The sequence below is a fragment of the Archocentrus centrarchus genome, chromosome 8 (genome assembly GCF_007364275.1).
Source record: "Archocentrus centrarchus isolate MPI-CPG fArcCen1 chromosome 8, fArcCen1, whole genome shotgun sequence".
Classification (NCBI taxonomy): domain Eukaryota; kingdom Metazoa; phylum Chordata; class Actinopteri; order Cichliformes; family Cichlidae; genus Archocentrus; species Archocentrus centrarchus.
Window position 1 is genome coordinate 6,300,835 of NC_044353.1, and position 26,850 is coordinate 6,327,684.

The 26,850-nt window shown below is 41.6% G+C and overlaps 1 protein-coding gene across 2 annotated transcripts in view; it reads left to right on the forward strand.

The window, feature by feature from the left end:
- The window catches only part of LOC115785256 (protein TANC2-like), a 69,606-nt gene that overhangs the window by 20,400 nt on the left and 22,356 nt on the right, over positions 1-26,850 (forward strand). Inside the window, exons 2-13 of one of the 2 annotated variants that reach the window (XM_030736794.1) lie at positions 3,051-3,163; positions 3,431-3,532; positions 17,453-17,589; positions 17,868-18,027; positions 18,114-18,434; positions 21,692-21,817; positions 21,903-22,163; positions 23,716-23,858; positions 24,567-24,798; positions 24,897-25,069; positions 26,075-26,155; positions 26,236-26,436. In XM_030736794.1, the coding sequence (XP_030592654.1) occupies positions 3,103-3,163; positions 3,431-3,532; positions 17,453-17,589; positions 17,868-18,027; positions 18,114-18,434; positions 21,692-21,817; positions 21,903-22,163; positions 23,716-23,858; positions 24,567-24,798; positions 24,897-25,069; positions 26,075-26,155; positions 26,236-26,436 (1,998 nt within the window). In that variant the 5' untranslated portion in view covers positions 3,051-3,102. Of the gene's footprint in view, positions 1-3,050; positions 3,164-3,430; positions 3,533-11,134; positions 11,714-17,452; positions 17,590-17,867; positions 18,028-18,113; positions 18,435-21,691; positions 21,818-21,902; positions 22,164-23,715; positions 23,859-24,566; positions 24,799-24,896; positions 25,070-26,074; positions 26,156-26,235; positions 26,437-26,850 lie in introns of those variants that run through there. The other variant, XM_030736793.1, reaches the window with a different exon arrangement.

Genomic DNA, 26,850 nt, shown 5'->3' on the forward strand with positions numbered 1-26,850 from the left:
CTTTAGCTATTTCTGTATTACAGCTTCAGTCCTCTCTGTGATCAACAATGGTACAAGCAAGAGCAGCCCACAGTCTGGTTGAATTGTGTACACTACGGTCTGCAAAGCTGTCCATAGGCTCAGTGTAGGACCAGTGCACAACCGTGCCAGTCCCATTATACCTCAGAGGGCTCGTAATAACCACAGGGAATTACCCTGACCTTAACCATAACATCTGGTTGCCATTGTCATCCATCAAGCTAAAGGGGACGTCACAACTGTGCACCACGCTTTGGTGTCGTTTTAGTTTGTTGTGTAATCTCAGTTTTTGTAACCTAGCATGGCCAGGTTAAGAAGATTTTTTCTGAATCTGTTTAATGCTACATGACTGATGTCCCAAGTAGGGTTTAATATTTTTCCCGAAAATGACATGAATTAAATCCCGGGAAATGACGAGCCATTTCCCGGGAATCCCGGGAAAAAGTTTATTTATTTTTTTATTTTAATTAGGCCTTCTGTAGCCTGTGTCGGCCTTAACCTATTGTGATATTGTAGAGGTAGCTTTCCAGCTATGTCCTGTTATGCCCAGTAGGGGGCAACGTCGTCTTGATTAATGCAATAAAACCTACATCTCGACATTGGAGTGCTCGAGCTATGCGGTGTTGTATCGTTCCTCAACACTCCCTTAACAAATATAATTCGAATATTCCTCCATTGTACATGGAATTATACCAAGATATTTTACAACTGCTGGTGCAAAACAATACGGTTCATCTCCACACAGCATTGATAAAGGCTCAGCCATGCTGTCGTGGCGACATCTGTTGCGCTATATCTCCACCAGTGGAACGCTGTAATAGTCATTGAAAAGTTAACTACCGTACTACACTATAATATGGCATAACACAGGGCCTTGAGTAATGCACTACGACTTGGTCATTGCCATTCTGGCAACAGCAAATTTATAACACCGTGTCTGAGGGTTAAAGTAGGTTCGCTGTGAATCGTCTTTTGAAAAACTGGCCAATCCTTATAGCCTAAAAAATATACATTTTACTCAACTCCATTTTAAAAGCGAAATATGTTAAAGCAATCTATTTCATGATAATTTCTTCACACATTAGGCCCGCATCCTAATTCATGATTGTTAGTAAGCAGCTGCAAACGAGGAAAAGAAACACTCGATTGCCTACGATTTCAACAAATTAAAGAGGAAAAAAGTACAACTGTGTAATACCTCTATTAAAACGCTTGAGATGAAGGCTGAAGCCTTAAACGGAGGCTGAACGTGCCTGAAATGAAGAGTAATGCTTTTCGCATTAAACGAACCCTTCTCTCAATATTTCCTTAAATTTAACATTCTGAAGCTTTCTTTTCTTTCTGAAAGTCAAATCGACGCGCGCGACTTTTTTCCCGGTTTCCCGTCTAACGTTTCCCGGGAAACGGGAAATGGTTCTGATCGCATTTCCCGGGAATCCCGGATCCCGGAATTAAACCCTAGTCCCAAGTGTGTCTCACACTAAGCTGAAGTAGGTGATGGAGTCTGTAAAGCCTCGCGGACCTGCTTATTTTCTCTAAGTAAATTGGCTCACGCTGACACAGTGACCCACATCTAAAGTTCTGCAGCCTTCATATGGCACAGATACGCATACATACTGAAGCACACACCACCAGGCGAGCAGGGTTGCATCAATGTGCATTATCATTAGGGGATCACTTAGCAACCACAGATGGTTGCCTAGCAACAGCATTACCAGGCAGCAGGATGGGTGTGTTCATAAGTCACACTGTAGTAAAATAAGAGAGCGAGAAAAAGGAAATGTGTGTGATCTGTGATTCTGTGTAGAATGTAAAATGAACTCATGAATGCAAAACTGTTTTTTAGTTTTCCATGGACAGACTCCACCTCCTCCATCTTGGACTGCAGCTGCAGACAGTGGTCCTTGTTTTGCTTTGGAAATCTGCTCCAGACTGGATTCCCTCTTAAACTTGGAGGCTGCAGAGTAGAAAATAGGATTTCTGTCCCCGGTTACAGTCATAGGCAGTGGCCATAAAGATATTTATGGAGAATGCAACACAAACATGACGCGCTGTTAATGCCACAAATGGATCGATGAGCTCATTGCTAACATGTTGGGCAACTGGGGACATGCTAGCCAGTCAGTAACTCGTTTCTGGTTATTGCAGCACTTGTTTGGACCCAATTTTGAGCAACTGACATTACAAAATGGGGTTGCGTGTGATGCAGCCAGTGAGGTGTGAATGTTAGGTTCATCAAAGCAGAAAAGCGCTACATACATAAAAGCGCCCTGTTTTTAACAGGATTTGATGGAAACATCTTAGAAGGAAGCTGAGTTTGAAAAACTTATGTTGCATTTTTGGGCAAAATAGGAAAAAATGTGGCATAAAATGCAATATCATAAGAAATTGATGTCATTGGGTGCTTTGATTCAAGGACCACAGCTAGCTAAAAGTAAAATCCTCCTAGAAGTAAGTTTTGCAATACAGCTGCCATTTTGTTAAACTTATTTACATGAGGTATTCATGTTGTGTTTGTGGTTTTGGGGGCTGGGGGCTGGGGGCTGGGGCAGGGACACCCTTCCAAACCTCATGTTACACCCTTTTACCCCTAGACTGGGGCATAACAAGCTATAGGGGATGTTATTTCCTTATCTTCCTCTTAGTCTTCCATGCTGGATCACTGATGCAGGAACTGTACTGTATTTATAGATAATAAAAAAACCACAGAATGCTCCCATACATGTAGGTTTCTTCAAGCGCCACATCTCCTCTCTTTATTATGTCTCACAAAAGCTACGTAAGTGGCCTTTGAGATACTCTGGAGACCTGCTGCTATTGATATTATAACGTGCTGAGTTTGGTCAGAGACATTTACACAAGGAAGTGACATTTATTGCAAATGATTAAACTGTTAGAGGAATGAGCTCCTGTTAAGGAACACGTACAGATCACAACATGACTGGACATTAGGAGTCAGCTGGAAAAGGAAATGCTTAGTTCTAATAGTTTACTGACAAACTCTCTCTCTCTCTCTGTCTCCATCTCTGTAGGGGTGTTGACAGGAAGTGTGCGTATGTGTGTGAGCTGACATCGAGTGCAATCATGTTCCGGAACAGCCTGAAGATGCTGCTGAGCGGCAAAGGTCGCAAGAACAATACCAGTGGTCAGTACTTTCATATCATGTGTTTTTTATCCATCGTCTTGTGCTCTGTTCAAAAGTTGTGCCTCCAGTCTGATAGTTTAAATTAAGTCATGTGAGCTCTAGACACATTAAGCTATATTACACACGTCAAATGTATCTAATATTTGGTGTAAAGCACACAGCTCACAGGGGGCTATTTGAGCTCTTCTGGTGTTTACCACTGAGTCATGCAGCACCCTCCTTCAGTCTCTTCAATCTCTCTGTGGCTCTTTGTCTCTTTTCCATCAGGTAGCACAGACTCAGAAGCATCAGAAGTCAGGATGATGGAAGGATTCACTCGCTCACTCCCCTCCTCTCCCCTCCTTAACCTCCGCCTGGGCAAAAGACCTGGTAGGTCTCTATTTAGCTTAATAGCAGATAGTTAGTCCATATTACTGGCAGATATTGGCCTATCACACATGTATAGTATTTAATTGTATGATGTTTATGTGGTGATATGAAGACTACAATTAGTGCTAGAAATGTGCGTTTAAATTTCTGCATCTTATCACTTGAGCGTAATTTGTTGACATATCTATCTGCATTTATAGCAGCTGATAAATAAAAGTGCAAAAGTAAAAAGAAACTGGAAGAAACACCCTTGAACCAGGTTATGAGTGTTGGTGTTGCATAGTTTGTCCACCAGAGGGCACCCTACAACTTCTCTGCTGGTGACACGTGTTTGAAACGCCATAAACACAACAACCTGCCAAAATAGTAAAAGAGTAATACACGACAATAAAACAAGATTGTTTTTAACCTGCATTATCTTAGTAAGGACAAACGACACATAACAAATGTTAGGGAGATCTGTTTATGCTTTGTGTGCCTGAAAGAAAAAAACTATTGGCCGATTATATCAGATTTTTAAATAACCAAATATCGGTATTGGTATTGGTCTTAAAAATCCTATACTGGCCAGGCTCTGCTCAAATCATTCACCATTCACCGTGCGGTTATAAAATGCTCATTCATAACATGAAAAACTCTTGGCACATTGCATTGGCATTCATATGAGCCTTCACATTCATGACTCATTCTGAGTCATGGCTCCATGATCTTTTTACAAACCCTGAAAATAATGAAGTGTATTAGTTGTGTTTTCATATACCAGTACTGATATATAACTGTGATATTTTAAAAAATCCAAAATTGACATTGCATTAAAAATAAAAGCCTAATATTGTAAATATACCATTTTTAACCCTCTGAGGTTTAAGTAATCAGGTGTTGTTACCCTAACTTTAGCCTGTAGATTTTGGAGAAAAATTTGACTGCCAAGACTTGAGAGAACATTTTTTAAAAAAGAGCAGAAATGACACAATCTGAAAGTATGGGGTTTTGGGTTAGGTTCATCACTGAAAATGACTTGGACCTGAGAGGGCTGATATCTACTGTACTCCATTCATTAGTAATCAAGTATACACTCTCAGATCCATGGCTCTGGTTTTTTAATGAAAATACAACAGCTACTTTTTCCTGTTGTAATCCTAAGGAAACATGAGCACACTGACAGAATATAAAAGTATTCATAAATCTGCCCATGAATCATACATCAAAACACTCTGAACACTCTTAGCGTGCTTATGATGTTATCAGTAGCAACGTCACTGAGTGAGAGTTATGTTTACATTCATAGGTGCATTGTAAGCAAGAACAACTAGCAGATAATTCTGCATGCTTTTAGTGGTTCAAAGTAATCAAAATGTCAACAAAAACAAGTCTCAATTTGTAGCTCACAGTGTAACTAGCTCCATTAAATTGTTACACTCCTGTATATATTCATGTATATTTTAGACGTTAACTGTGAATTTCATTTATTTTGTGGCAGCAGACATGTTAGCTTGCTGGTACCACCACTTACTCCAGGACACGAACATGAGTTTTTTTGTTTTGTTTTGCTTTGTTTTTCAGTTATTTAACATACACAGAGAAAACCCTGAAAAAAAAATCTTAACTCACATTATATGATTATTATTTGATTATTGTATCGTGATAACATTTGTTAACTTGACTCTTACCTTTGCCTTTCATGTTCCTTTGTAACCAGCCAGTATAAGGGTAGCCAACAAAAACACTACCTCAGTAAAAATTCAAATACATAAAGAGTCTACATTCTTTCTCACTGGTTGTTTAGTGTTGCATTTTTATTTACTGTCAATGTGGAAAAGTCCACTCCTGTAGTCACTGCCTCTTGCTGTTCTCTCAGCCCTTGGTTCTCATGTTTCCTCTTCCTGATGTTGCCATCACTTGTTATTGCTGCGTCTGTCACTGTGGCTGTCTTCCTCTGCTTGTCCACCACCACTACTATGTCCAGTTGGCTGGACATCACCAGTTTGTCTGTATCTGGAAGTCCCACAGGCTCTTAGCTCGGTCATTCTCGACCACCCGTGGGGGCGTATCCCATTTTGACCTCAGGAGTTCCAGGTCATACTCGGCACAGATGTTCCTGTATACTATACCAGCCACTTGGTTATGGCGTTCCATGTATGCCGTGCCTGCTAACATCTTGCACACTGCTGTTATGTGCTGGATTGTCTCAGGGGCATCTCTGCACAGCCTGCACCTGGGGGTCTCACCTTGTGTGGTAGACCCCAGCCTCTATCAATCTCGTACTTGCGGCTTGTTCTTGTGCTGCCAGCTTTGTCCAGCCATTGGTAGGATTTTTTTGATATCAGCCATTTCAGCTCTGGGGAAAACGCTGTTCCTTAGCCTATTAGTCCAGGTCTTGATGGTACTAAACGTCTTACATGATGGCAGTGGGAGGTGATATCCTGGGTGGCTGTTGCCTGTGCAGATGGACTGTGTTTTCCTTCTAAGTCGCTCAGCATACACAGAGTCCAGATCTGGGAGCTCAGACTTCTACCAGCCTCTCTGCAGTCTTCACTACTCAGGATAGATTTTTTTGTCCTCTTTTGTGCAGCTGCTGTACCAGACCATGAAGTTCAGGCAGAGAATACTCTCAGTAGTACTCTGTAGATGTTTTTCAACAGTTGAGGGGCCAGACCCACCTGCTTTATTTTTCTCGGGAAAAACATCCCCTGCACAGCCCTTCTTATCAAGTTGGAGGTGTTTAGTGTCCATGTCAGATCCCAGAAATTGTCCACCCCTCTCCACCTCCTCTACTTTGATGTGTAGTGGGGCTGTGTGGTTCTCCTGTGTGGTAAATAATGACCTCTTTAGGCTTACTGGCATTGAAGACCAGGTCATTATCTGCACACCACTCCTCCAGATGTTGAACCTCCTTTCTGTACCAGGTTTCTTCATTTGCATGGATGAATCGCGTCGCGTCGTCTGCGACATGAAGTGCGTGTTTGCAAATTCAGTAACCTCCCTGCTGTGAAGCTTCGCCTTGCATTAATCATGTGAAAACAATTGTCACTGTGGATTTGGCAACCCACAAATACTCACCAACAGGAGGAGGAGCACAATTAATAGCTGGAGTTACTGTAACATATTTTCAGGATTTCATATGGCTATGTAAAAGCAAAGTTGAATCAGCTTCACACAGACGATGAAAGTGAGCTTGTGCTCTGTTTTTGGTTGTCGGTGGCATCAGGAGAATCCAGGGTCTCATGGAGCAGTCTCAGCTGATCGGCTTTGTCATCATGACAGTTTTTCAATGAAGATGAAATATTTTCAGCTGACAGCATATTCAGATCTGTCTGCATCACCAGCTGCAAATTTGCATCAGTTTGTCTTTGCGGCCCAAAACTTCACTTCACATTTGGTGTGAATACAGCATTGGGTGTGAAACCTGTTAAAACAACAGCACTCAAACTGCTGGGAGGGTCTGTGTCGTCTTCCATGTGCATGATGAATATATATTATAGGCAATCTGTATGTGCAGTTCATGCAAATCGTCTTGTAACCATGGTAACACAGGCCTGTTCCTCATTATGGCACACAAAAGCAGTTAAACCTGCAATCTGCTGTTTGTGTCCTCTGTGTGCTACGTGTTTTCTTCCTCTCTCATGGACGCACACACAGACGCGCATGGGGGTGTGACTTCTTATGCAGTGTGTGGTAGTGGAAAGGGGTGGAGGGTGGGGGTGTGGGTTGGCCTTTGACCCTGCATTTGATCATCCTTCTGTGCCTTAGTGAGAGAGAAAACACTGAAATATTACACCGCAGCCCCCTGGCGTCCTCCTCATCTAAACTCTTCTCCTGCTGCTCTTCTTCCACCTCCTCAGGGCTGATTTGACACACTTCTCTTAAACATTACCATGTGGAGTTTATTTTTCTCCTGCTCTGCCCCTCATACGGGAGTACTGTCATCAGGGAGACTTCTTTAGTTAATACAACACATCTACACACACAAACATACACAAGCTCAGTGTCGGATTTTTTTTTCTTAACTCTTCATTTTTTTTCGTCACATTGTGTTTTTTTCCCTGTCCTTTCACTCTCCTTTTTACGGTACTTCCATATCTTACTCCTGTGTTTTTTTTCCTCCTCCTCTGTGATTTTTACATGTCACTGGTTGCTGACATAGTGTGGCGGTTTACACGTTTGCTTAACAAGCGAAAGCTCCCTGGTTTGATCTCGGGAGGAGACACAAATCTCTTTGGGGTTGCGTCAGGAAGGGCTGCCAGCGACCCGTTGTAGCAACCCCCTGTGAGTAAGGGAGCAGCCTCTCCTTGGCTCCTGACCTTCTGTTACCCGATTAAAAATACGTGTGACAAAATTTTACTCTGGCTGTGTAGTCAATGCAGAAGCCAACTAGTACTAATTATGTTTAAGCTAGTTGTTGCAATAGCTAAAAGTACTTTTATTGGAAATTATCTTATTGCTGTGTGCAAAAATATATGTTTTTATTTGTCAAACTTCCTAGTTATTTCGTAATTTAATATTACCAATAGATACATTTTTAATATTTATATCCATTCAATCCAGAAAAACAGGTGCTAACTCCTGCTAAAGGTTGACTATTGTCAGATCACAGTAGCCACCAATTTAACTTTTACCCCCAGTGGAGGCCAAAACATTTGGCTAACTTTCTGAGAATCATATGCTTAAACCTTCAGTTTCTGGCCTTTAAGGTTCTGTGGAAAGCTGTAAATACAGCGCTGACATCTACATCTCAATAGCTGGGGTTCGCTCCACCAGGGCCCCCGCCCTTGGCCACTACCCAACACAGATTGCACCCGACCCCTGCAACGCCTCCTGTGGGTGGTGAGCCTACAGGAGGGCGGGCCCATGTCTCTTCTTCAGGCTGCACCCCGCCAGGCACCACAGGCTAATGCCCAACCACCAGACTCTCTCCCTTGAGCTCCCTCCCCAGGCCTGGCTCCAGGGTGGGGCCAAGGTAACCCTATCCTGGGCAGGGTAAACAGTTCCCTTGGTGAATCTTCCATAGTGATCATTGCAATCGCTCTTTGTCTGGCCCCTCACCTTGGAACAATTTGCCATGGGAGACCCTACCAGGGGGGCAAACCCCCAGATGACATAGCTCCTGGGATCACTGGGACACACAACCCCTTCACCACGATAAGGTGGCGATTCACGGAGGAGGTGGGGGCCTCCAGCTCGCAGTGGAAGCCAAGTGTGAAGCGGCTGGCATGAGAATTAGCACCTCAAAGTCTGAGGCCATGGTCCTCGGCCAGAAAAGGGTGGAGTGCCCACTCTTGTTCACGAGTGACAGGAGAAGGGAGCAGGAGATTGACAGACAGATTGGGGCTGTGTCAGCAGTGTTGTGGATGTTGCACCAGTCTATCATGGTGAAGAGGGAGCTGAGTGTGAAAGTGAACAATATTGCGAATACAAGGGGCAGATGAGCTTCCTCCAAAGGGTGGCTGGCCTCTCCCTTAGAGATAGACTGCAGAGTGCAGCCATTTAGGAGGGGCTTAAAGTAGAGCCGCTGCTCCTCCACATCAAAAGGAGCCAGTTGAGGTGGTTTGGACATCTGACTAGGATGCCACATGAGCGCCTCTTGGGTGAGGTGTTCCGGGCATGTCCTACCGGTAGTAAGCCCCGGGGCAGACCAAGGACATGCTGGAGAGATTATATCTCTCGGCCGGCCTGGGAACGCCTTGGGGTCCCCCCGGACGAGCTGGAGGAGGTGGCTGGGAAGAGGGAGGCCTGGGCTTCTCTGCTTAGGCTGCTGCCCCCATGACCCGGCCCTGGAAGAAGATGGATGGACGGATGCGTGGATGCATGAGTGGATGGACTCAAAAACGTAATTTTTTTTTTTTTTTTTTTTTTTTTTTGCTTTTCAAAGGTGGATTTGCTGGTGTGTTTTGAATCACTGTGCTTTAGCAGTTGAGGGCACAAACTGATGGCCAGACATTCTCCATCAGGATTTTCTGGTAGAGAACAGAATTTATGGTAACATCAATTACAGCAAGTCATCATGAAGCAGCAAAGCAGCACCAGACCATCATGCTACCACCACCATGTTTGATCATTGGCATGATGTTCTTTTTCAAACTTTCCAAAAAGTTCAACTTTTTCTCGTCAGTCCACAGAATATTTTCCCAAAAGTCTCGGGAATCATCAAGATTTTTTTTGGCAAATGTGAGTCAAGCCTTTGTGTTCTTTTTGATCAGATGTGGTTTTCTCTTTGGAGCTCTCCCATGGATGCAATTGGATTGGATGGATGCAACTGCCCAGTCTCTTTCTTAATGTTTAATTATAAAAACTGACCTTAACTGAGACAAGTGAGGCCTGCAGTTCTTTCAGTGTTGTTCTGGGTTCTTTTGTGGCCTCCTGGATGAGTTTTCGATCGACGCTTTGAGTAATTTGGGGAGGCCGGCCACTCCTGGGAAGGTTTACCACTGTTCCAAGTTTTCTCCATTTGTGGATAACAGCTGTCACCATGGTTCACTGGAGTCCCAAAGCCTTAGAAATAGCTTTGTAACCCTTGATGTCAATGACTCAGCTGTTTGTGAGTTGCTTTAGATTGTGGCATGATGTGTTGCTTTTTAAGATGTTTTAGCCTACTTTATTTTTTCAGACAGATTCTATTTAAGTGATTCAAATGGTCTGGCAGTAATCAGGCCTGGATGTGGCTAGTGAAAATGAACTTAGCTTTCTAAAAAAAATGTGGTTAATAAGTTAATTCATGATTTAACAAGGGGATTTAGTGTTGTTTAATTTAAAGTAATGTAATTCAATCTAACCTTTTTTTTCAGTAAATCTACATTTTCTGGTCTAAAGAGGATTACAGTCTTCCATGTTTACTGTGATTTGTAGTCGCACTCTCTTCTGTTCTCTGAGAGAGTTTCGCTTTAATTGGGTAGCATTTATTTGCTCTGCTGCTTTTTAGTCATTTGTTCTCTCGCTTGTTTTCCGTCTTTTAGAAGAGACGAGGCTCAACTCTTTTTCTAATCTTTCTTCATGCTTCTGGACATGTAACAGATTACACTCTCGGTTCAGCTCCTCCTGCAGGCTCTCTGTTTCTCCTGTGTGTGTGTGTGTGTGTGTGTGTGTGTGTGTGTGTGTGTGTGTGTGTGTGTGTGTGTGTGTGTGTGTGTGTGTGTGTGTGTGTGTTTGGGTTGGAGGAGGGGAGATTTTGATTTGCGGTGCAGTCAGACGAGGGAGGTCGTCTTTCAGAGCAGATATGGAGGCTCCGCTGTTGAAGAAAGAGGCTTTGCACACTTGGAAATGTTCTTTTTGTGTGTGTTCTGACCTCAGAATGTACTCTGTGTGAGAGGATTGTTAGTTTTTTGTCTGTTTGTTTGCTTGCTTTTTTTCCCACTGGATGCTTTAGTTATTTTCTGTTTACTGGGACTCTACCTGTGAATGAAACACACTTCATTTTTCTGGCTACAAAGGACGATAACCAGTGGAAATGCATTGTCCAGGTTTGCTGTGAGTTGCGGTTTAAAAGCTTTTCTCAATCTGTGGATTGTTTTCATCTCTGAAAAGCAACAAAGAATGTTTACTGAACATATGAGAAGTTCATCTGTTACCACTGTATTTGCATGTTTTAGTATCCTGCAGTCAGTCTGCTTCAGAAGTTGGAGGACCGCTGGTGTTTTTTTCCTTTTCCCAGAGAGTCTCTTCCTCTTCTTATCACTTCATTTCTACCTCCTTCATCTTTTTCTCCCTCTCTCCTTTGTGTACTCTGGAGAAGGAGGAGCTCAATACCAAAGTAAAGAAGACGGGATCGTGATGTCATCAAATTTTCACCAAGAAAGACTAATGGAGAGGAAGAAGAGCACAACTTCAGCTGACATAGTTTACTTTGCCACCTACATGGAGGTAGTGTGAACCAATCAGAGACCTGCTGACAGCTAGCCATGGACTGCACGGCGGCTATTTTGAAAGCGTGTGCCCGCTCCAGAGTCAAGTGGTGTTGTCGCGGGCGGTCCAGTGTCCGTCGCTCCTGGGGGCCTATGAATGGCTGCGATTGTGGTCGAGGTGTCTTAGCAGTGGGCTTCGTCAGCCACACCTCAATCCTCCTGCGGCGCTTGCTGTACGTGTGCTGTTGTCGGTACCAAGAGGAGAGCTCACAGTTGTGTCCCGATTGGGTGGATTGTCCAATCCAAGGAGTAGAGCGAGGACGAAGAGGAAGAAGAGAAGAGGAAGGTGAGAGTGAAGGACTCTCTGTCCCGAAGCAGTGTTAATTTTGACAGCAAATTTTGATTTAGTTTTAGTCATAGTCTTTTGACGAAAATGTAATTTAGTTTTACTCATAATTTAGTCATCTGAATAGTTTTAGTTTTAGTCTAATTTTAGTCGACGAATTATCGTAAGAATATAGTCGACTAAACCTACAGTCAATTTAGTCGACTAAAATATAAAGGGTGTAAAATGTAAATGCTTTTTCTTCAGTTCCCTTGAATTAGTCATTATACACACTTACACAAAATTAAACATTTTTTAAAAGTTATGGAATATTATTAATAAAATTAACATTAGTGTTTCACCTGCTTCCCACACACCTGATCATTAACACCACCTTACTGAGATGATACGAGAGTTTTACAGCAGGATACGCTCTGAAAGGTACAGGACAGTGTTCAGGACTAAGATTAGAGAAGGCTAATCCACCGCGGTGTGGAGATTTTCTCTAAACACAAACGCTAAACTGGGAAAAACACTTTACCCTGCATGACATTAAAATGCTTACCTTTGCATGGAGATCTGGGTGACTGGTTTGCAGATGTTGTTTAAGATTTGTTGTGTTTTTACCCGAGATAGTTGGCCCACGTTTGTCACGGCATCGAAGGACAAATGTGTCCATACATCGTCTCTTCTCTTTCTCCCTGCTGGCATTGTTTACATAACTTAGTTCTAGCAGAAGTAATGACAAATCACAGGCTAGTTTGTCCTTCCTGGGTTTAGAGCAAATTTGTGCAACTGTGCATTTGATTGGATGTTTCCTACCTTGTCCCGCCCTTTCACAAAATTAAATAAGTTCTGATTGGATTTCGTCCCTGCCAAGCATTTTCGTCTCGTTTTCATTAGTTGACGAAAGTGTCAATTAATTTCTTTATCGTTTTTATCCTTTTAGGTAGTTTTTATTTAGTTATCGTCTCGTTATCGTCATTAAAAAAAGGTTCGTCGACAAAAACTATGACGAAAATATTTCGTCAACGAAATAAACACTGTCCCGAAGTTCTCGTTTTAACAGCCTGACATGTCTGTTTTTAAATAAACTGTCAGCCAAACAGTATATGTACATATTTACTAAGAAGAAGAAATCTCTAATTGTGTTTGATCTTCCAGATCTTGTACAAATAACAAGCTTTTAGGGTTTTTTAGCCTTTCTTGCTTTTATGTCAGTTGCCTTAGCAAAATATCAGTACTTAGCAATGTGACATTTTAATGAAGTACAAAGATACCAACAAAAAAGGCACAATTGATGCAGCAGCAGCTAAAATATTTTTTTGTTGTCGTTGTTGTTGAGCTCAAAAAATAGATCCTACATTTCCCCCCAAAAGGTGAGAATCTAATTTCATTTAAGTTAGGAATTAAAATTTCTCTGAGATGAAGTTGCTTTCTGAAGCTGGCAAAAACCTGATGATGTCTAAATGTTTCAAAATGCAGAATCACATGACTCTGATCTAAGGCTAATTAGTATTTCTGTTGAATCAATGAACTTCATGTGTGTAATTTGCCGTTATGAAGCTATTCCAACCATAGACTGTACTTTGAAAAATGCTTGTAGCCACTATCCTGAACCCATATAAGCAGATGAATTATATAAAAAGGTTAGCAAAACTATTTTCTGTACTAGACTGCAAACTTGTTTCTTTGTGCTCTGAAGTTGGGCATTTTAACATGGGAGCTGAACAGGAGGGAATCGCTTTCACAGCCAGCCTAAAGAGGCTGATTGAAAAACTGCAGCTTTATTTTTTCAGCTCTGGAGGTTCCCACATGGTTCACACCAGTAACAGATGTTACTGTGCAGAATGTTTTTCTTCGCCTGAGCAGCACAGTTTGTCCCTGTGGTTAAGGAACTTCATTATCTACATTTTTGATGGAGTATTATATCCACCTTTGGTTGCACATGGTTGCCCTCTTGAGTACAGGTATCTCCTGGATTCTAGCCTTGAGTTCTTCTCTGGTGATCTTGCCTTCAAGTGTAGTCACCAGTGCATGAACCTTAGCCTGAAGAAAAGCAACCTCATCCCTTTCATTTTGTTTGCCATAGATAATTGCAGATAATCACATCTGTGACAGTTCAGGTTGCTTCAGCTGCCTCAGCTGCTTCTTTGATTTCTCTCTTGCCTTTTCACCTTGCCAGACGTACCCTTCAAAAACTGTCTGAAGAACAATTTGCTGTTAAAAAGTAAGGGTCAGAAGCTTAGTCTTATGACTTCACAATGAACTAAAGCAGGATCAGATGAATTACCAAACAGATGCACAGTTTCTATGCTCAAATTGATTATTAAATGAATGAACCAGTGGCAGTGGTCTTTAACTCATATTTTTGTAGATGTAAATGGTCCTTATATGTTCCTGTTAATCTATGAAATGATGAAGGAAGCCCAGGGAATGTAACTGAATTCCTCCATTAACCTGTGATGTTTTTCCATGTCCATCCAAGCAGGAAAACGTACTGGCAATCCACTTGAGTAAACTCCAGAGGCATTAATAGAACGACTGAAGTTTACAATCTAGGAATGAACTAAATTACACACTAATGGCCGCTAGAAAATCCAAGGTACAGTAGTGAATGCTGTTTGTTAAGGTGAGATATATCCATGTTGGTGAGCTAAGGACTGCTCACGGTGCTAGTCCATTAAGTAATGTAGCTGATCTGGTCTCAGCTAACTGTGCAGTTAGCTAATTTATCTGTACTGCCCTGTTTACTCGCCCTGAAATTATGTTCTCGTTATTATACATAATTTTGTTCACTGAAGGTTACAGGAAATCAGGTGCAGCAAGTTCCAACAGTGGAAATGTGTGGTGGGTGTGGGCACTGACCATTAAACAAGCACTTCAGCAGAAGCTGAGTGACTCTTTCAGACTACCGAAGAAGTTTCAAAATGACTGAATCGTTCTAATGACGGAAACATAACGTTACAATGTCGCCACATTTTATAGTTTTCTGTGTTAGGGTTCAGTTTTATCTGAAAGTCCTTATAGTTCAGGAAGGAATGAAAGACAGTACGAGAACAAAAGGGAAGGGATGATAGAAAGAAAGGAAAAGAGGAGACAAGGAGAGGAAAGAAAGAAATTAAGGTTAGAAGGAAGGAAGGAAAAACAAAAGAAAGAAAGGAGCAGATCAGAAAACAAAGGGGGAAACAAAGAAAGTAGGAAGGGATAAAGACTGAAAGCAGAGAGGAAGGAAGAAGTGAAGATGGAGATTAATTAGGGAAAGGAGGAGGAAAAAGTGAGGAAAAGAGACAACCTGAAGAAGAGGAAGAAAGGAGGCAAAAAGGGGAGGAAGGAAGAAAGATAATGAAAAAATAAATGACGGTTAGAAGAAAAGAAAAAATATGACAGAAAGAAAGGATGAAAAGGACAAAGCAATGAAGGAAAAAGGAAGAGGGAGGAAATGAGGAAAATAAGAAGAACTAAAGGAAAAAGAATGAATACACAAAGACAGAAGGCTGAAAGAAGACAAGAAGGGAAGGAAACAGGGAGGAAGGAGGAAGAAAGATACAAAAAAGCAAGGAAGGAAGAATAGAAGGAAGGAGAAGGAATCAAGCTGAACTAGTTAAGAAGACAGAAATGGAAATGTCTGCGCGCTCTGTGTCTGATCTTTCCATTTTATTTTTCTTCTGCTAAAAACGACTCACACACCCTGTCATTGACTGACCACACTCACACACACACACTCACACACACACGTGCTTTGTGTTTGGATGGTTTTATTTTTGGTGTGTGTGTCTGATTCTTCACCAGTATTTCAGCCAACAGTCAGCAGTTTATAGCTGTAATTACAGAGAGAGAGGAACAGAGTATGAGCTTTCGTGCTGCGGCTTACATTCTTGTGTGTGTGTGTGTGTGTGTGTGTGTGTGTGTGTGTGTGTGTGTGTGTGTGTGTGTGTGTGTGTGTGTGTGTGTGTGTGGTGCTCTTGGCATATTTAGGTCATGATAGTGAATACATTAATATTGAGATCAATCACTGTTTTATACGTGCTTTTGGCTTTGTGTGTGTGTGTGTGTGTGTGTGTGTGTGTGTGTGTGTGTGTGTGTGTGTGTGTGTGTGTGTGTGTGTGTGTGTGTGTGTGTGAGCGAGAGAGAGAGATTTCAGATTCTGTTTTCAGAATTTCTACTTATGACAATGTATCCTCCTCATTGATCTTTAGTTCTGTATCACAACACTTTGAATATTTAGCCAGCACAAAATGTATTTATGTTATGACCCTGATGTACTTATATTCAGTTTTAAATATCTCCAGGAGTGTGTCATGCTGAGAGGAAGACAGCGTCTTCATTTTGGACTTTTAGTTCAGTAGGTGGCCGGTGGAGGTTAGCTGAAACGTGCCATTCAAGTAATACAGGAGACTTTATCTTCTTCGCCGGTCACCTCAGAAACAGGTGACATTGTGCCTGTAACTTTTACTGTTTCCAGCTTTGAAAGAGAGCCACATTAGGCCTCACTCACACTGGCCTAGAGATTGGTCGGCAACTTCTGGTAACTAGGGAAAAATGTGACTTCCCTGACTAGTTTGCGAGTGGTTGCTAGAGGCTGCTGGCTGTTGCCAGGTGAAATAGACAGAGGGCACTGCTTCGAAAACCTCTTTGGTTGCTAGCAGATTGCCAGAGTTGCCAGTAGTTTGAATGGTAGATGCCAACTTGTCTGCAAACATTGGTCATTTACTCACCAAGCTGTAGTGAAACTTGCAGTGTGTGATGCAAACCGGAAACAGAGAACTTTTGCCTTCAGCGTAAATGTTAAATGGGCTGGTACTTGGATAGCCCCTTTCTACGCAACTTGAGCACTCAGAGCACTTTCTACTACAAGTCTCATTCAGTGCTTTTATCTATACCTGAGCACTTTTATCTAACATTCACACTCACACTCCGATGGAGTCGGGGTTCAGTATCCTGCCCAAGGATACTTCAACACATGGACAGGAGGAGCTGGCGATCAATCCACTGACCTTCTGATCGGTAGACAACCAGCTCTACCATCCTGTAACCAACATATTTCTAAAGGCACAACTTTTGCTTTGAAGGCCCACGGTCTCCATTTCTGGTTTATGTCACACATTTCACAGTTTCGCTACCATTAGGTGAGTAGTCTGTGAATAATTACAGATAAGTCAGCATCTTCCAAGCAAATTATGGGTGGCAACCTGCTAGTGACCAAAGCAATTGCAAGGTTTTTGGTGTAGCACCACACTTCTCTGCCAGAAACCACTCACCAACTGATCATGGGAGGTGTGAATGAAGCTTTAGCTGCTTCATTCTTTTTGCTAAGCTAGCTGGTCCTGTGCAGTTTCTACAATATCTTTTAAGGGTGTAACTATTTTCCAAATCCATGGTTCAGTACGGTCCACAATTTCTGGGTTATTAGCTTGAAGTATCAGGTTTTTTTTTATTCTGGGCGAGATAAGAAGAATTTTTTATTCTTTCACTTCAGCATTCTGGTTATTAACTCACTTGCATCGTGGTGACTTTTTTGGTTGTTTTTGTAAAAGATCTTTTTCAGATCAAACTATGAGCTATCTGAAAATAGTACTAACATGTTTATTTTTTTTTCATTTTTGTTAGCATCCTATCATTAAATACAAGGTTTGCTGTTACTGACTTTACAGCTGATGAGGTCACCGGATGGAAAGTCAAGGGAAAGGACCAGCTGGTCAGGTGAGATTATCAGTCATAGAGTAACGAAAAAAAAAATCCCCTTTCTTCACTCTCCAGGTGAAGATGAGGAGTTAGGACCACCCCCCTCAGTAGATGAGGCAGCCGATGCCCTGATGACAAGGCTCGGCTTTCTACTTGGAGAAAAGGCCATCAGTGGAGAGCCAGGCTCCCCTTACCATGCCCAGGATGGACAGGTAGCTAACACACACAAATATCTAAGTTGTGTTTAGTTCCACCTAACTCACTGCGCTCAGATTCAAAGCTTTAACTGTGAATCTGCTGTATGGATGTATACGTTTTATCAGATCCCACTGTGTCTCTGTTTGAAGATGCATTGTCTGTTGTCAGTTGTAGAAAACAATGCTAATGAAGACATGATCATAATAATAAAAAAAACGGCAGGACAGAGCAGTGATACCCATCATGTACACTAATAGAAGAAGAACATTTGTTTTTCTTGCCTTTCCCACAGAGGATCTCTCCTTCCTCCAGTCTGGCCAGTAGCAACACCTCACCCTGCTCCACCCTGCACCCCCTCACTGGTGCTGAAGGCAACAAACACGCCTCCCCAAACCATGCCTCCGTCACCTCCCCCACCTCAACACTGGAGAGCAGAGACAGCGGGATCATAGGTAATGTGGAATTTTTCTCAAATAGACCCTCAGACCATTAAACTGTTTGCTAAAGCCCTCTGTCCTCCCTTCACTCTTATTTTCAGCCACGCTGACGAGCTATTCTGCTGACTCAGCCGCAGAGAGGGACGATGGCACTAAGTACCCTGGAGAATGTTACCATGGCAACAGCCTCAACCTGTGGCAGCAGGGAGGTCGACCAGTGGTGGCCTCCACTTCATCGACCAGCGTGGTGGCATCGGGAAACAGGAACGAGGGTTTTCTATATAAGGTGGAGGACAACATGGCTGCCTCCACTTACAGCCTAAACAAACTCCACCCAGACCGAGGCACTGGCCCCAACCAGTCATCAGGTTCCACCCATTCCATCCCCCTCTACTTCATGCCTCGCCCTAATTCGGTTGCTGGTAAGTTGACAAATGAATGTGGTGTGCATTCTGTCTGAGTCAAGTCACTTCCACACACTCTTTCCTGTTTGTCGCTTATCACTACTGAGCTCACCCGCGATAATGTATGTATTCTCTTTTTCTAACTAATGCACAGTGTGAGGTTCTGCTGCAGTTTACCAAACATTTACAATCACATTGGTCTACTAAATAGAGGAAGGGCGATTGCAGAAAAGCAACAAAACTCTACTGCTGAGTTACAGCTGAACCCACCAACAAATACAGAATAACAACAGGTACAAATACAACAAATAATCCTCACTTAATTTGTCAGAGTAAGAATAACAAGTATTAACCTGTTTCCCTCAGTACAGAATGATGCAAGGACATCAAATGAAATAGTATGTAATGGAGGGAGTAGACTGGGGACCATAGACACTAGAAAAGATAGACAGAGGGATACACTGCAAATGATGTTCAACACAGCCAGACTTTCTCTAGCTGACTCAACAAAACCTAAAACCCCAGTTGGAGATGAACAGTATCACAGTATCTCTGTTAAGCAGAGCTTTCTGCTTCAGCTGTTTTGCGGGTCATGTGATTCTTCTGCACAAAATGATCCCTATGAGTGCTTCCTGCTGCAATTAAAGACATTGAATGCTCATTAAAAATCTTAAAAATAAAATAAAAAAAAATAAATAGACAGAAGATTAATGCTGCAAAATAAAATCATTAATCCTGTAATTTATCGCAGAGCGGAAAAATAAACATTTTAATTCAAGTTAATTATTTTATCTTTGAGTACGTGCTCAGTGCTGCTGTTTATCTCTAAGGTTCAGCTGCACATTAGAGCTCTGAAACTTTAAAATGGATACATTTTAATATTAAATGTTACTGTTCCACAGCCTGATGAAGGAGACGTGGAAATCGCTTTAGTTTAGTCAGCAGGTCAAAGTGAAATTAATTTTATTATTTGAACACGTATTCTTGATTTTCTTTGGTGTTGTAACTTTCCCATGCAGGAGTTCATTCAGTGGTTTTAGTAACATACAGTTTAACAACTTCTATATAAAAATATATTCCTCCAGCAGAGAATCTTTAGTGCACTTAAAGCGTGCTGTAAGTCAAAGAATCAGTGAAAACACTGATATACAAGAAGACACACACACACTATATTGCCAAATGTATCCACTCAGCCATCCAAATCATTGAATTCAGGTGTTCCAATCACGTCCATGGCCACAGGTGTATAAATCAAGCACCTAGGCATGCAGACTGTTTCTACAAACATTTGTGAAAGAACGGGTCGCTCTCAGGAGCTCAGTGAATTCCACTGATAGGATGTTATCTATGCAGCTCAGCCATGAAGTGGTAGGCCACATAAAATCACACAGTGCACTCAGCAGATGCTGAGTTGCATAGTGCACAGAGGTCACCAACTTTCTGCAGTTAGTCACTACAGACCTCCAAACTTCACGTGGCCTTCAGATTAGCTCAAGAACAGTGTGCAGAGAGCTTCATGGAATGGGTTTCCATGGCTGAGCAGCTGCATCCAAGCCTTACATCACCAAGCACAATCACACTTCTCCATCTGGCAGTCCGATGGACGAGTCACCTCAGCAGCTTTAGTTCACTCTCTCCTCAGTCCTGGTTCAGTGTTACTTTCTGAGGTCTAAGTCTTCTTCAGTGAGGTCCCTAACTCTCACTCTAACTGTAGCCAATCAGAATCTGTAACTTTTTCTTTTTAATTAAATTCTTCTCCCAAGTGTTGGCAGAGGAAGTCATCTTTGTAACTGACACATACCAAAAACTCTGCACTTTAAAAAAAAAAAAAAGTCTGTTTTAGCTTTCTCCAAAATAACACGTAGAGGATGCAGACCGTGGTTATCCTGACGTAAAACTGATACAACAGTAAATAAAGAATCCTATCAACCTTTTAAAAAGCTCACTTATTGATGCTCGTTTCTCATTTATTTAGCAGGAGTTTTTAAAAACAAGGTGTTAATGTCGACACAAAGCAACAGGCTAAAAAAGAGCCTGGGTAACGGGTTCAGATGCCACTCTCCTTTTCCCCTTCTCCTGCTCCTGTTTCCATAAAACCAAAAAGCCATGAGCACTTTGGGGAAGGAAGGAAGTGACACACAGGATACAAGGCACAGCCTGCACTCTTATTCTCTGCAGTGCAAGAGGATTGTGACGGGATTGATTAAAACAAAGTTCTGGTAGGTTTCTCACGGTTTTGTGTCTGGAGTCGAAGAAAGTTCAAGTTTTGTACTTTTATGAGGGTTTTGTTAGCTTTCACATCGGCTTTACAGTAACTGTCGAGATACTTGGAAAATATCCTACTAATCCTGCCTGTTTGCTTTACTAACAACGAATAAGGAAGTTCAACTCTTGATGACTTTTAATTCCAAATCTATACAAACGTTGGTGTTCACACAAGCCAGAAGAGACAAATCAGTGTTTTCAGACCTTCTGCTTTGTTTGGGGTCGTGTTAAGATTAACTTGTTTTAAGTGTTCATGTATTTGTTATTGTCAGCTTTTATAAGAACTAAACATCATTCACTTTTACAGTTGTAATGTTTTGCACTAGTCAGGAATATGGAGTTGTGATATTAATGCAAGGTTGCTGTGCAACCATCAGAAAACACAGGAGGTCATTTCTCTTATCCAGGATACAGTATGGGAATAACTCCAAACTGTAAAACTACACATTCTTGTTTTTAGACTTATTTATACTTAATATTTGTACAGATTAAACTAATGAAGATTTAGAGGTGTTTTTACATGTTGTTTTTTTTTTCTTTTTTTTTTTAACTTTGGACAGAGCACTTCTGGTTTAATCCAAACTACATACAGTACAGTAAGACTTCATAAAACAGTGTGTGGCATTTTGACTATCTCCATCTTTTATACTGCCTGTGCTAAACTAAGCTAATTTCTGCTGGCTCTGTCCTCAAGTACAAGTACTTTAATAATCTGCTCCTCTGACCTTTGGCAAGAATGTGAATGAGTGTGTTTACCAAAGTGCCAAACTCGTTTGTACGGAGCAGTAGTCGAGACTTTGGAAGCAGGGGCTCATGGCTAGCCTTTTTTTTTTTTTTTGCTTTCTTTTACAAACTTAGTATCTGTAAAAGAAAACACGTTTTCTCCATTATTTTGCAGCAAATTGGAAACACTTTGTTGTTGCATTAGAATTTGCCCAGAATCTGAAAGAAAATAGATATTTTGTAATGCAGAAATAAATGTGTTATTTTTTTAAATGCTTTCTCTTAAGCCACTAGTTCGGCCCACCTCGAAGACCTAGCTTATCTTGATGAGCAGCAGCGACACATCCCCTCAAGGACGTCCCTCAGAATGCCTAGACAGAATTCTGGGAGTCGTAGTCAGCAGGACCACAGAGGTAACTGCACACGTGGTGTCAAACATCCCGAGATACAGTTATCCTAAGCGCTAGTGTTTACACTCCTGTCTTTTCTCTCTTCCAGCGGTTCGTTTCACTCCCTCTCTAAACCTGAAGCCTCTTCACTTTGAGGTTCCTGGTCTCTCGTCTGATTGGCTGTTCACCGGCAGGGAGTGGCTCTTCCAAGAAATGGACACCTGTCTCCGCAGTGATGATCCAGTAACCAGTCGGGGCGTGATTATCATTGGCAACATGGGATTTGGCAAAACGGCCATCATTGCTCGCTTAGTGGCACTTAGTTGTCATGGCAACCGCATGTGGCCAAACACTTCTAGCATACACAAATGTAAGGAGACAGGAAGCCTTTTCTTTGGTATTTATATAAACTGCGTCATAGAAGTGAAAGAAAATGTATCCAAAGGTTAAACTCATATCTGTGCTTCTCTGGGCAAACAACTCCCTTAATATTAACCTGCCATATTTATGGAGGCCGTACACTATAAAGCTTGACTACAGTGTTATTTTTCCATCATGACCCTGACTTGACATTGACTATAGAGGAAAACATAACAAAAACAACCAGGCAAGTTTTCTGAGGAGCACAGTGACCTCATTCATTGTGAAGAATAGGACCAGCAGTCTTTCTACGACTGTGTACTCAAGCAACAAGGGCTGATCCTGTAATCACTTTCATAACTAATATATGTAGTTCCAGTGCAGAGTCAGTGATGCCTCACGGTCTTTTGAGTCAGTCCCATTTGGACACGTTTGAGAGTCAAACGTAACAAAGTAGAAGTCGGGATAATTCTGTGGGAAGAAAAAACATAGGCTGCATCTGTCAGTCATCAGTTAATTTGTGTGATATGATAGCACCTCACATACCCTTTGACATCAGTGGTTCCAACTGTGGGACCAAATATTTGATTCTGTGCTGATGCTGACTTTCTGGCAACATCACTGTGCTGTTGGAAAAGAAATCTAACCGAAGACCTTTACAGAGGTTTGAGAGCTTGGAACAAGGACACTCGCTCCATCAAACCAGGCCTTTATGGTATAGTAGCTTTACAGAATCCATTAAATGAGGCACAAATACCCATTTAACATTTGCCAAACTTCATTTTAATAGATTTGGAATCACTGAGTTTTATAAGTGCTGTCACCTTACAATCTTCCAAAGCTTTATAATAACACTGGATGTTACTGAAATGACTACTATGTTCATAAGAGTTTAAACATCAAGAATGAATGACCAGGCACTGTTTCCCTGGCTAATGCCATCCCTACTGTAAAGCATGGTGGTGGTAGCATCATGCTATGGCATTCCTTCTTAGTGACAGTGAATGGACAAAGCTTTCTCCAGAATGCAGTCACCTTAGATTGGAAGAGAAGTTTATATTTCAGCAAGATTAAAAAAAATAAAGCAGACAGCGAAGACAAGGCTCTGACTGCCTTTGAGTAGTTTGGACTTAAACTCCAAACGTCCAATCTGATGGAGAAGGTGTAAAACAAATGATCCAAGCCTTTAGAGACTTAGCCAAGAAGACTCAAAGGTGTATTTTCCACCAAAAAAAGCTTCTACAAAATACTGAATTTAGGGCCTGAATACTGTAAATGGCGTATTTAACTTTTATTTGTAGTATTTTCAGAACCAGATGGTTCCACCAAAGGTTTGTGGCAGTAACCCATTTGACGTGTTTATCAAAGGACCCCCAGCACGTTATTACAGCCATGAATATTCACTCACAGTAACTGAGTCACCATATAGAACCCAACGAAACACACAGCTGATTGATAAACCAGAAAAACAGCTGAAATCATGCAGTCAGGAGTAATGAATGCAACAGCGGCATTGAAAGAATGACACCGTTTCTATGTTTGAATCTCTACTGACATCCCAGATGTGGAGCCTGCTTCTTTTTCCCATGATTCCCTGGGAAGAGGAGGTGGAGGAGGAGATGAAGGAGGATCAGGAGAAAGCTGTCCAGGTACACCAGAAATGAGGAGGAGACAGGAGGAGGCGCTGAGGAGGCTGGCAGGACAGGTAGATTTCCTTCTTCATTTGAATTTCTACTTTTTTTTATATTATTAATATTTTAATATTTTTTAATATGTCGTCAAAGACGTCCGGCGTCTATCTGTCAGCTTTTTCCTGAATTAGTCATTTATATTTGAAAATTTCTGAAACTTAAAAGGTAAGGCTCTACAAGATAGGGGAGACAGATTTTTGATTTTTTTTTTTTAACTGTTTTTAAGGAATTTAAAAAATTTCCAGAAATACTGTCCATTAATGTTTACCTTTAATCCTGCTCCTCTCTTATTCCTAGGCAGACTCTTGAAACTTGGTATGAATATTCAGTGTGTAAAGCTCTACCAAATGACTCTCTTGTTTTTTACTAATTTTCAAAATTAAAAAAAAAAAAAAAAAGTAAGCATCAGCTCAATGTTGCTAGACCTGCAGCCAAATTAGATTCTGTTCCAATATTTCACATTGTACAAGTAAAACATTTGACAGTGGAGCTCTATAGGCCAATAGGTCTCTTGTTCATTAAATAAAGCCCGTCATGCTTTTCATTATTTTCTGTATGTGTACTGTTACAGTAGTAGATGATCATATTCAACATGGCTAAAGTTTCAAATAATGTATCTACAAGTAAGAGAGTTGGAAGGGCCAGTAAGGGAATCCAGGTTAGCAAAGTTCTATTAAAATCTACAAATGATTCACATACTTTCTCCTGTTTCTGTTTTGCAGGTAGTCTCGTATCATTTCTGTCAGGCCGACAACTGTCACACCTGTTTGGTTCCGGAGTTTGTCCACAACATGGCAGCGATGTTGAGCGATGCCCCTCAGCTGACCGCCTATCGGGAACTGCTGCACCGGTCGCCACAGCTTCAGAGCATGCTCAGTCTGCGCTCCTGTATCCAGGATCCAAGCTCTGCCCTTCAGAGAGGAATACTTGAACCACTTGATGCTCTCCACAGAGGTACACCTGTTACATTCTGCTAGCCAGTATTCGTTAAGCCCAAATGTTCAATGTACCTGAAGTGCAACGATCTGCATGGTTTGTTATTTGTTTTCCAGAAAATAAATTGCATATAGAGGGGGCGGGGCTTATTGTACTGATTGATGGACTAAATGAGGCAGAGTTCCACCGGCCAGACTACGGAGACACGCTGACATCCTTTTTGTCCCGAACCATCCAGAAATTTCCTTCATGGCTGAAGGTCATTACCACCATCAGGACCGGTCAACAGGTATACATGAGCCACAAACACACAGAAGAGAAAAATCACAAAGATGACACGAAGTGAAAAAAATAACCCCAGAGTTTAAAAGATGTAAAAACCACATTGAACTTTATATTTATCCATTTTATAGAAGCTAAAATAGGATTTAGCCTATGTTAGCATGTCAAGCTAACTAACAGTAACCTCAACATTACGTCTAAGGCCAAGAGCATGAAAATATCTGTCTTCACACACATATGAACTTGAGTGACGTCCCATTCTTAATCCATAGTGTTTAAAATGTTTTGGGCCCACCCTTTGCAGCTGTAACAGCTTCAACTCTTCTGGGAAGGCTTTCCACAGGTTTAGGAGTGTTTATGGGAATTTTTGACCATTCTTTTAGAAGCTCATCTGTGAGGTCAGACACTGATGTTGAAGAGAAGGTCTGGCTCACAGTCTCTGCACTAATTCAACCCAAAGGTGTTCTATCAGGTTGAGGTCAGGACTCTGTGCAGGCCAGTCAGGATCTTCCACACCAGACTCGCTCATCCATGTCTTTTTGGACCTTTTTTGTGCACTGGTGTGCAGTCATGTTGGAACAGGAAGAGGACATCTCCAAAATGTCTTGCTATGCTGAAGCATTAAGAGTTCTTTCACTGGAACTAAGGGGCCGAGCCCAACTCCTGAAAAACAACCCCACACCATAATCCCCCCTACATCAAACTTTACACTTGGCACAATGCAGTCAGACAAGTACTGTTAGCGATATTAGCTAGCTAGTTTCTACACTGGCTTAAAAGTTGTTCTTTTTTTTGTCTACCTTTGCCTTTGTTGCCAATATTAACAGCATATCTGCTGACAGTTTGGAATCATGTTGAAAATGATGAAGATGATCTCTGTCTGAGACAAATTTACTGTCTGTGCTACCAGACTACTGTGAACAACATACACACATTGGGAATGGGATTGCTAACAAACAAAACTTTCTCTGAACTAACAAACTCTTATTTCTTTGTGTTTTTATTCAATCAGGACATCACTCATTCTCTACCTTTTCACCGCATCTCTTTAGACAGAATGGATGAGAATAACGCCATAGACCAGGACCTGCAGGTAAGGTGTAAACAGATCTATTCCTGCATGTTTCTCTGTCTTTCTGCACATCTGCACAGCATCTGTCTGTCTTTTCTCAGGGTTACCTAATGCAGCGTATCAACAGCAGCTCTGAGATCCAAAGCAATGTGTCACTGAGCAACGGCCGCCTTGACAACACAGCGCTTTCCAAACTGATCAGCCACCTGAAGAGCCTGAGCAGAGGCTCATATCTGTACCTAAAACTGATCCTGGACCTGATAGAGGGCGGATACCTTGTCCTGAAGAGCTCCAGCTTCAAGGTGAGGTGGGGAAAGAAGGTAAAGGTGAAATAAAGTCCTGATACAAAGAAGAGACTGCTAAAAACTAGACTGTGCTAAAAAAAAAAAGTAAAATATTGTCAGTTGGGGTATAATCAGCATAGATTAAAGCACTCAGGCTGCCATTTAAGCAGGAATGAAAGCAATTAAGAAGTATTCATAGTTTCCACATGATGTCACATCATTACAGGAACGCCACATGGAGGGCAAAAAGTCTTTCCTCTACTGTCTGCTAATCATTTTTACCAGATTTCTTTAACCAAAATGCAGGATAATTAAATTCAATTAAAGTTTGTTTACAGATTGAGATTCAGTCATTAAATTATGTTCAGTAACATTTTGAAAGGTACAGTGTTTGGAATTCAGTCTGAACCTCGACATTTCATTTCCCAGCTC